At 33.8% G+C, this 11,406-nt stretch overlaps 1 protein-coding gene and 1 long non-coding RNA gene across 2 annotated transcripts; one reads left to right on the top strand and one right to left on the bottom strand.

The window, feature by feature from the left end:
• Positions 1 to 6,068: 6,068 nt before the first annotated feature.
• On the bottom strand, positions 6,069 to 7,047 carry LOC116405957. Its single transcript, XR_004219037.1, has 3 exons — positions 6,905 to 7,047; positions 6,185 to 6,254; positions 6,069 to 6,103 (listed from the first exon to the last, which is right to left on the bottom strand). It is a non-coding gene; the product is annotated as an uncharacterized LOC116405957 (long non-coding RNA).
• Positions 7,048 to 8,801: 1,754 nt separating this feature from the next.
• On the top strand, positions 8,802 to 9,946 carry LOC116405938 (E3 ubiquitin-protein ligase UPL6-like). The gene is made up of 4 exons (XM_031889680.1): positions 8,802 to 8,931; positions 9,119 to 9,244; positions 9,494 to 9,593; positions 9,936 to 9,946. The coding sequence occupies exons 1-4, from the start codon at positions 8,818 to 8,820 to the stop codon at positions 9,944 to 9,946; spliced, it is 351 nt and encodes a 116-aa protein (XP_031745540.1). The 5' UTR covers positions 8,802 to 8,817.
• Positions 9,947 to 11,406: the final 1,460 nt, after the last annotated feature.

Here is an 11,406-nt window from a genome sequence, read left to right as displayed (position 1 = left end):
ATCTGATCATTTTCATCTTGATCGTCTTTCACTTCCAAAGATTCTTCATCACTGCTCAAGGCATCATCTCCATCAACTTCAGTTTCTTCTTCCACATTTTCGTGGGGAAGAGACAGTTCTTCAGCAGAGTTATTCACGTGTGTTTTCTTCTTCAACATCTTCTTCAATTTTATGTTCCAATTCACAGGTAGACTCATTTTGTTGAGATTCAAATTCCATACCAAATTCTTCTGCAATGCTCGATTTGTGAACTTCAGTAACATCCAAGTCTTCAGTAGGCAGAGAAGATTTGTCAGATTCATTGATTTCCTCAGCAGAAATCTCCACAAAATCATCATCTTTCGAAACTTCATTTACTTTTTCATCTTCAGAGAAGCATTGCACATCCGAGTTAGCATGAGGTGCCTCTGTTTTAGAATCATCAACGCTCTTTGCACTAATTACATTTTCATCAAAAGATTTTAACAGATCATCAAGAACCATTTCTGGTTCCTTCTCTGAGAGTGCAGTAAGTGTATTGTTAGCAATGTAGTAGGCATAAGGTAGGAACATGATGCATTTTGTGTTTTATCCATCTAAGTTTTTGGTTTATGCAACAAAACCTTAGCTTGAATTACAACTTCATATCATTTTTCCTACTGCATTCAGGACATAATCAGAAGATACACTGAATGTTCTTGCATTGGGAAGAAGCATGCTGCTTTGGCTGGTTCTTTGGGTTCCTTCACATGGGAAAAGCCTTCACATTCAGAGTTTGAGCAATTAGCAAGGCTATTATTCTCCCATGACTCTGAAACTTATGTTATTTAGTTCACCATATTATCGTCGATAATGAACCAAATTTCATTTCTGAATTGCGATTTGACCAAGAATTTGAAAACAAAAATGCATATTGTTTTCTTTTTTATTCTTTTCTATTGCGTATCATTTTCTATTGGTCATTTGTTGTGCAATATCTTCTTCTTAAGTCATTGGTTACTTTGTAAAGAGAAAAACAAAGTGATTTATTTCATCGTTCTACTCTTTCTACAACATTTCCGTACAAAAACAAGAACACTGCTAACAGGTAGATCAAACTTCGCTAAAATTCGTTTCCCTTCTTGGAAGATATTCGTCCATGCCTAAACCTGCAGCTGGAAACTGATTGTTCTCGATCATGTCCAGTGTTGAACCCCCAAATGGATTGGAAGGATCAAGGGTGAAGGTTTATTTTCTTCTTATCGTTGGTTAGAGTTTTTCTTTCGTTTTCTTCTGCTTTGAGTCAATTCCATTGTTTTTTAAGAATTTAAAGTTATGGGTGTGATGATCCTTTGTTAGGAACGTTTTGGCAAGACTGGAGACTGCTTATCTGAGTCGGAATCCCACTGCAAAATCATTTTGGAGCTTATTCGATCAGTTCATGTTGATACAAATTTCTCTTGATCGTAATGCATTTGGAACTTTTGGAGTATTTTTCTTCCTTCCATTTATTTTCAACTTTCAATTTCATTTTCAATTTCTGCGTATTTTTTATTCTTTCTTATGTATATTGTTTTCTAATGGTCATTTGTGGTGCAAATTCTTTCCTTTTAAGTCAATGGTTATTTTGTAAATAGAAAAACAAAGTGAACCATGTCATCGTTCTACTCTTTCTACAACATTTCCATAAAGAAGCAAGAAAACAATAGTCTTTTGTGATTTAACATTCTGCCATTCGTGACGATACCCTTAAATCTCCTCACAATCTCTTTGTTCTTCCAACAATCATTAAGAAAAATCCCTAGAAATCGAACTCCATGTCTTCCCTTTTCTCCCAACCGGCCATAATTTTTCTCACTCTCCAAACAAAATCGTTTCAACCTTATTTTACTTCACTACCCATTTCCAAAATTTTCATTTCCCTCGGAAATTCTTTGTCGATGTTGAAACCTGCAGCTGGGAATCGATTGTTCTCGATCTTGTCGAGTGCCGGTTCTAATGGATTGCAAGGATCAAGGGTTAAGGTTTATTTTTTAGTTGTTGTTGTTTAGAGTTGTTGTTCTGTTTTTTTCTGCTCTAATTTCATTGCATTGTTTTTGAAGAATTTAAAAGATATGGGTTGTGATAATCGTTGATAGGGAGCTGAATCCTTTGTTAGGAATGTTTTGGTGAGCATGGAGGCAGTTTATCTGAGTGGGAATCCCACTGCCCATCTTTTTTGGGGCTTGTTCGTTCGGTTCATAATGATACAAAGAACTTTTTGGGTATTTTTCTTCCTTCCATTTTTTTTCTACTTCCAATTTCATTTTCAATTTCTTGATTGAGCATTCAATTTCAGGAAATTTCAGTTGGCAAGTGGTTTGGAATATCAGAAAAAAGTAATTGTATAGTTTATAAGGTAATTTTGAGGTGATTTAAGAAAAATTGGTTGTTCGGCAATCAATTTTTCTACATTACCTTGACTCTACCTTAATAGAGGACATGTGTGTCTTCTAGTTTCACATTAGTTGGGTCTTTCTTTTCTATTGCATATTATTTTATGTTGGTGATTCGTTGTGGAATGTGTTTGTTTTAAGTCATTGGTTACTTTGTAAAGAGAAATACAAAGTGAATTATTTCATCGTGTACTCTTTCTACAACATTTCCGTAAATAAGCAAGAAAACTGCAAACAGGGAGGTGAAACTTTCTTTAAAATTCAATTGGCCATTTCTTCATTTTTGATTTAATATTTGTGTCATGACCCTTAAATCTCCTCACAATCTCTTTGTTCTTCCAACAATCATTAAGAAAAATCCCTCGAATCTGAACCCCATGTCTTTTCTTTTCTCCTCACCAGCTAGAATTTTGCCCACTCTCCAAACAAAATCTTTTCAACCTTATTTTTCTTTACTACCCATTTCCAAAAATTTGATTTCCCTCCTCGAAAAATCTTCGTCCATGCAGAAACCCGCGGCTGGGAGTTGATTGTTCTCGATCAAGTCCAGTGCTGAACCCCCAAATGGATTGCAAGGATCAAAGGTTAAGGTTTATTTTTTTGTTATCGTTGGTTAGAGTTTTTGTCTTTTTTTTTCTGCTTTGAGTTAATTCCATTGTTTTTGAAGAATTTAAAGTTGTGGGTTGTGCTGATTCTTTCTTAGGAACATTTTGGAAAACCTGGAGACTGCAAATCTGAGACGGAATTCTACTCAAAATCCGTTTTGGAGCTTGTTCTATCTGTTCATGGTGAATCAAGTCCGTTTTATTCTGCTTGCATTTCATTTTGAATTTTTCCATATTTTTTGTTCTTTTCGATGTATATTGTTTTCTAATGGGCATTTAGTGTGCAATGTCTTTCTTTTAAGTCATTGGTTGCTTTGTAAAGAGGAAAAAAAGTGAACTATGTCCTCGTTCTACTCTTTCTACAACAGTTCCATAAAGAAGCAAGAAAACTGCTAAAACAGGCTGATCAAACTTCCCTAAACATTCAATTGGTCATTTAGTCTTTTGGGATTTAACATTTTTCCATTCTTTTTGTTTCCCTTAAATCTCTTCATGATCTTTTTGTTCTTCCAACAATCATTAAGAAAAATCCCCGTAAGTCGAACCCCATGTGTTCCCTTTTCTCCTCACCGGCCAGAACTTTGCCCACTCTACAAACAAAATCATTTCAACCTTATTTTTCTTCACTACCCACTTCCAAAATTTTCATTTCCCTATGAAAATATTTTCCGATGCCGAAACTTGCGGTTGGGAACCGATTATTCTCTATCATGTCCAATGTTGAACCTCCCAATGGATGGCAAGGATCAAGAGTTAAGGTTGATCTTTTTGTGATTGTTGGTTAGAGTTCTTGTTCTGTTTTTCTGTCTTGATTTAATTTCGTTGTTTTTGAAGAATTTAAAGTTATGGGTTGTGATGATCGTTCCTGCGTGTGCGAACATGTTGATATTTTTTAGTGATGAGATTCTTCCAATTTTAAAATAATAATTTCGTTATCTTGATGTTTAAGCCATTAATGTTATTTTGAGATAAAAATAGCGAACAAGTTGATATTTTTTAATTTTGAATTCAATTAAGGTTATTTTGATACAAAATCTATGTTGAGATTCTCAAATTCTGAAAAATAATAATTTTGTTATTTTGAAATTCAAATTCAATTGGGTTATTTTGAAATTAGTAAGATTGAATAAAGTTATTAAAATATTGAATCAATTAGTTTAGTCCCAAGATATTAAAAAAAAGTTGCAATATGGATTGATGTATATTTTTCAAGTAAAAATTAATTAAAAGCTGATAAATGACATAAATTAATTACAACGTAGAAACTAAATAATTACAGTTGGAGAAGGTGGATATTTTGTAAAATACCATGCACGTGCAAAAAATGTTATTTGCTAAAATTCAAAAGAAAAAATAGTTTTTCCATTTTTTAAAATAACCCAAAGAAAAGTTGTTATATCTCTTAGGACAAAGAGTGTGGATCTACAGGTCCATATTCGACTTATTTTTTGTTGGTAAAATTGCATAAAACCGCATTATATTGAAATAATGACACTCTTAAACCAATATTGATAGAAATTATAATTTAATTAATGTTTTTAAGTCAAATGAACATGATTTTTACTCCTAAACATAATTATTGTAATTGTTTTTTAATCTTAATTCATTTACACATCTTTGTGCATATGTGTGCGTGCGCGTGTGCGTGTGGGTGAGTGTGCGTGTACGCTAGCGTGTGCATGTGTATGCACGTGTGTTTGTGCGTGTGTCCGTGTGTGCGCATGTGCACGTGTGTGTGTGTCTGTGTGTGCTCGTGTGCGCGTGTGCTTGTATACGAACAAGTTGATATTTCTTAATGTTGAGTTTCTTTCAATTTTAAAACAATAATTTAATTATTTTGATATTCAAGTCATTAATATTATTTTGAGATAAAGATAGTGAACAAGTTGATATATTTTAATTTTGAAATTCAATAACATAATTGAGATTATGAAATTCTGAAAAAATAATAATTTTGTTATTTTGAAATTCAATTTGGCTATTTTGAAATTCAAATTCAATTATGTTATTTTAAAATTCAAATTCAACATGCGTGCGTTCGTGCGTTTGTCCATGTGTGTGTGCGGGTGTGTGTGAGTGTGCGTGCGTGCGTGCGTGTGTGTGTGCGTTCCTACATGTGGGTGTGTGTTCGTGTGTGCGAACAAGTTGATATTTTTTAATGTTGAGATTCTCTCAGTTTTAAAATAATAATTTAGTTTTCTTGATATTCAAGCCATTAATATTATTTTGAGATAAAGATATCGAACAAGTTGATATTTTTTAATTTTGAAATTCAATTAAGGTTATTTTGATACAAAATCTATCGTTGAGATTCTCAAATACTATTAAATTATAATTTTGTTATTTTGAAATTCAAATTCAATTTGGTTATTTTGAAGTTAGTAAGATTGAATAAAATTATTAAAATGTTGATTCTCAAATTATATAAATTTGGTTACACTAGAAGAAATTTGCCATTCAATATCGGTTTAAAATCGACATTAATGATCTTTGGTGTCAGTTCGGAACGACATTAATGATCTTTGGTGTCAGTTCGAAACTGACATCTATGCTAGCGTTATTAAAGGCCTTTAATGTCGTTTTTGCTTTGATGTCGGTTTAAAAACGATATCAAATGCATCAGTAATGTCGGTATGGTCATTGATGTTGGTTTAAAACCGACATTTTTTATGGTGCTATTGTTGACCTTTAGTGTCGGTTTGCCTTTGATATCGTTTTTAAACCGACATTAAAGTCTTGTTTTTGGATCTATTTTTACAAAAAAAATATATAATTATTGCATTATTGTTCATTTTTTATAAACTGACATTAGATACGTGTAAATAAATATTTTTTTCTCACACCAACAAATCAATAAAATTAATATTATTTTAGGAACTACAATATTTTTCTTTTACATTTGTATATAGAAAATGAAATCTTAATATTGCGTTTGTATATACATTCTATAATAATACATGAAACTAGATCCTAATACAAGACTTAAATAAGAAATCTTAAACGCTTTCACAATCTTCAACTTCAACAATTGCTTCCATCTACTTAGCTTAGCTTGGCTGGCTATTTAAGACCAAAATATACTTTACAACCTGGGGAAGATTAAATCTAGAATTTGCAAAATTAGTACATATTATTTAAAATCAAACTAAACAGACTGCAATCTAAATGTGGAAAATTAAAAATTACCACAAAGTTTCAGTAGAGTAAATAATGTAGCAGCAACAAAGAAGACAATTGAAATGGCAACCCAAAAGTGCTGCAAAAATAAAGAAGAAAATAAGCTTTGATCAAACAACTCATTAAGAAGAAGAAAATAACCTAATTTGGTTCTTCAAAGATCTATAAGAAAAAGAGGAATACAACTAAAGAATAATTATACCATCCTCGACTCTTACTTCAAAGCAAATTTTGAATGTTCAATTTAGCAATGCTAGTCTATAGGCTTCTTACTCTTAATTGTATAAATTTACCCATCAATAGCAACATTGTTTTTATAGAGAAAGTTAAACAATGGAGATGATAAATAATCTTACAAACTCCTATTGGATCGTTTTTCTTTTCAAATGAAAATAGTTAATTTATTTCATTTATGGAAGGTGAAAATCTCAAATATATAGTAAAAGAACATGGAATATAAGGAAGCCCATAAAAAGAAGAGACTCCACTAGCTAGGTATTGATCAAAGATAAATATATGGATAAATAGATGCAACCTACAAATATATCAAAACAGACTAATACTCAAACTAAACTAAAGAAAACAAAAACATTTACTACTAAAAGATAAAATAAGACACAATTCAAAACAATTAATTACCAAGATTGATCTCAATCGAAAACCAAAACGCATCACATTATGAAGATATGTTCACATAACACTCCAAATAGCTATACCAAAATTACTTACTCTACATTTTCCATTTTGGCAAATCCACCTACAAGAATGGTAGTTACCAAGCTCATTTCTATGTCTTCTCTTCTTTCATTTTTCTAACAAAAGATAGTATGAATAAGGCTGCACATTTGAAAAAATAAAGACAATTAATAATCAATAATGCTACCTAGCAGTCACAAGTTAACAATCAAATGAAGAAACCCAAGGATTTTTGCGGCGGAAGCACGATGAAGATTGGTTGCCGTTCGCGATCTAGGGTCACAGATTGAGAAGAGAACAAAATTAGAAACCAACTTGGAGAGAAAGAAAAGAAAAATTGATAGGGAAAGAGTAGAGTAAGAAAGAGAAAAGTAAGAAAGAGAGGAAAAATTTAGTTTTTAAAACCTAACAATTTTTTAAAAAGAAATTAAAAATGGGGGGTCATTAATGTCAGTTTTTACAAAATACAAAAAATTAAAAAAAATATAAAACTGGTTGATCATTAATGTCGATTTAAAAACGACATTAAACCCTTATCATTAATGTCGGTTTGATCCACCTTTTCAAAAACGACAATAAAGACAATTTTTCATTTTTTTCACCTGACACTACAACCCAGGTTTGTTGTAGTGTTATTATGGGTTGATGTATCTTTTTCAGATAAAAAATGTTATTTGCTAAAATTCAAAAGAAAAAGTTGTTTTGTCATTTTTTAAAATGACCCATAAAAACGTTATTATATCTCTTATGACAAAGAGTGTGGATTTACTAGTCCATATTTGACTTGTTTTTTGTTAGTAAAATTGGATAAGACCGCATTATATTGATATAATTACACTAATGACACTCTTAAATCAATATTAATATAAATTATAATTTAATTAATGTTATTAAGTTAAATGAATATAGTTTAAAAGTCATTCTAAACACAATTAATGTAATTGTTTTTTAAATTTAATTCATTTTCACATCTTTGTGCATATGTACGTGTGTGCGTGTGTGTGTGCATATGTGCGAGTGCGCGTTTGCCCGTGTGGGTTGATGTGCGTGTGCGTATGTGTGTGTGCGTGTGTGCGTGTGTGCATGTGTGTGTAGATGTGTGTGTGCATGTGTGAATGTGTGCGTGCGTTCATGCGTGTGTTCGTGTGTGTGCATGCGCATGTGCTTGTGTGTGTGCGTGTGCTTGTGTGTGCGTGTGAGAGTGTGCGTGTGCCCATATGGGTGTGTGTGCGTGTGCGTGTGTGACTGCACATGTGTCCGTGTGTGTGGATGTGCATGTGCGCGTGCGTGCATGTGTGTCGGTGGGTGTGTGCAAGTCCACATGTGCCCGTGTGGGTGATTGTGTGTGCGCGTGCGTGTGTGTGTGTAGATGTGTGTGTGCGTTCATGCGTGTGTTCGTGTGTGTGCATGCACATGTGCGCATGTATGTGGGTGTGTACGTATGCGTGTGCGCGTGCGTGTGCTTGTGTGTGCGTGTGAAAGTGCGCATGTGTCTGTGTGGGTGTGTGTGTGCTCGTGTGTGTGTGCTCGTTGTAGTTGCAAGACTGGAACAATAGACGGGAGTTTACACCACCCAGCGACTTCCATGCTGACGCGATGAATGATTATTTCATTTCTCAGGTAATTGTTCTCAATGAATGTTTTGGTTCTAACGACCTGCTATCTGATCGTAATTCTAATTATTTACTTGGCCTTGTTTCTTTGTAGGCAGTGATAGAAAATACCAGAGCAAATGATATACACAAGCGAGTTCCCTTTTTAGTACCGCTTACTAGCAGGGTTAAGATTTTCACTGTAAGCAAGTTATTTTTTTGGTTTCCTTATCCACAATATTGAATTTCTTGGATGACTGTTAGTTATAGATATATGTAAGATTATTTTTTATTTATGGTTACTTTCTCTATAACTCATTTCACAAACACAACTAGCAGCAGCTAGGCAAATGAATGGATCTCTTGCTGTTTTTTGCCAGAAACCGGTTTAGAATTCGACGAAATCATATATTGGAAGATGCTTTCAGTCAGATGAGTGCATTGTCTGAAGTTGATCTTCGAGGATCGGTAATTTCAGACTTCCATGATTTATGAAAAATGACATTGTTATCTTACTTTTTTCTATCTTTTTCTTTGCCCTCGTGAAAACGACCCCTTCCCTCTTCTGCATCCTATAGTTGCAGAGTTACTTGTAATTGTTTATTAGTTTTTTCTTGTTTGTGTTGGGTCAATTGCTTCACTTTTCTGCATGCAGATACGTGTGTCTTTTGTTAATGAATTTGGAGTTGAGGAGGCAGGAATTGATGGTGGTGGTATTTTTAAAGATGTCATGGAGAACATTACACAGGCAGCCTTTGACGTGCAGTATGGTTTATTTAAGGTTATCACGACATTCCTTATTATTAGCATGGCATGGCTTTGTTAATCCTGTAGTATTATTGGATAACATGAAGCGTGATGAGACAGCCATAGTTGTTTGAAATCGCTTTTCAAAATAAAAATAGTTGTGAGATCACATTTCAATATAAAAATTGGTTGCTTGGAATCTATTTCATAAAATTTCAGTAATATGTGGGTATGTATTGTTCATTTTTTCTAATATAAGTTATTTTCTGCTTTGGTAATCCAGCAAATTGCTGACCATTTGCTCTACCCCAATCCTGGTTCGGGAATGATACATGAGCAACATCTCCAGTTTTTCCATTTTCCTCGAAGTTCTTTTGGCAAAGGTATGGCCATAATTCCCGATCATACATGGAATTTACTTTGGTTGATTAGTTTTTTCTTTCTTTTGGATAAGGATATCCTGGTCTTGGCCTTATCAGGGAAGATTCTTGTATATCTTTCATCCCATACTTTGGTTGAATTTTGGAACATTAATGTATCGCCTGAATTCATAAATACAATGTTATAATTTGAAATCTGCTGTCTTCCTACATTATGCATGTTTTTCTGTTATTGAAGTTGCTGCCTGGTTGTGCTAAAAGTTCTCAAGCAGTCATGCTAAAAGATCTCAATCACATTAAATGATTTTTTGACAGGATGTTGTTGTTTTACCCTTGTTCTTGTAGGTCATGTTTGAAGTAACTCTTGTTGATATACTTTTTGCAACATTCTTCTTGAGCAAGTTAAAACAGAAGTAAGGTTTTTAAAAGATTTACTGTCTTACTGTTTTGTATTTTGTGCTGATCCACTAATCGTAGTATTGATGGTCATGACAATGACTAGTTGCAAGTTACTTGAATTTTTAGGGTTCTAAAAATCTTACATTTTATTATGGGTGCACTGCCTACTAATGAGATTGTCAATTGCTAACTTCCAAATGTTGAATTTGGGATTTCCATGCTACATTCACTTTCTTGATCTGGCAATTACAGAGCTACTCTATACTGGAATAAAGTCTCATCTGAACTGTACATTGCTTTTGATGCTGTAATTGCAAAGCTAGGAAATCTTTATGTATAATGCTTTTTTTTTTATCATTTATTAATGAAAATGAGAAGCCTTTTTTATAAGCTGGAGATTACAAGAGTTGTTAAACTAACTTGGGGTTGAGTTAGTTTACTTATAACTAACTCAAGATACAAAATTGTTAATTCAAATAACTAATCCTAAACTATAAAAATGGTAATTCAAACAACTCCTCTAGGATAAAACTCAAGAAACATAAAGAAGGGGGATGTTCTACATTAGCTTTTGTCAAGGCTTTAGCCAAAATTTTATTTATCAACTGTGGGGGAGGATTTGAGAGCTCCCCAATCTCTACACACTTCTCTTAATGAGAGTCTATACCAACATCAAGATACCCATACCCTTCCACTCAAGAAACTTAAGTAATTGCTTAGAGAAATAACAAAATACTTGGCCCCACTCTAACAAACACATTCCTAAGGGCCCACACAAATAGAAAAATACCAACTAACTCTCAATCATTCTTTCTTCTTCCTATTCTTGTCTCTACGGGAATACACCTTTACTATGGGAGGTCTATCATTACCCGCCCCCCAAATAGCCACCTTGTCCTCAAGGTGGAATTCAGGAAACTGTTTCTTGAATAAGAGCAGCTTGTTCCCACGTTGCACTTTCAAGTGTCCCCTCACTCGAACGGATCAAAACTTCTAAGTTGTCCTCCTTTTCTATTGTTTTTGCGAACTCCCAATACTTCTACCGGAGACACTTGCATAGACAAATCAGCAGCCAAATCTTTTGAAATTGGGAATAATGGCCTGTTTGAACCCACGACCTTGCGAAGAACAGAAACATGAAAGACCGGGTGTATAAGCGATTCCTTGGGAAGGGCCAAACGGTATGCAACGAAACGAATTCGTGCCACGATCATAAATGAACCAATGAATCTTGGGGCTAATTTGGTGTGCTTAAAACGGCTGAGAGAGGACTGTCGGTAAGGGCGTAACTTCACATAAACCCAATCATGAACCTCAAACTGCACCTCCCGTCTTTTAGCATTAGCATATTTGACCATTCGCTGCTGTGCTTTCAGTAAATTGGCCTTCAAAACGCCCAAAATTTCATCTCTTTCTT

Source organism: Cucumis sativus, unplaced genomic scaffold (assembly GCF_000004075.3).
Source record: "Cucumis sativus cultivar 9930 unplaced genomic scaffold, Cucumber_9930_V3 scaffold47, whole genome shotgun sequence".
Taxonomy (NCBI): Eukaryota; Viridiplantae; Streptophyta; class Magnoliopsida; order Cucurbitales; family Cucurbitaceae; genus Cucumis; species Cucumis sativus.
Note: the sequence above shows the minus strand (reverse complement) of the source record. Positions and strands in the feature narration are given on the sequence as shown.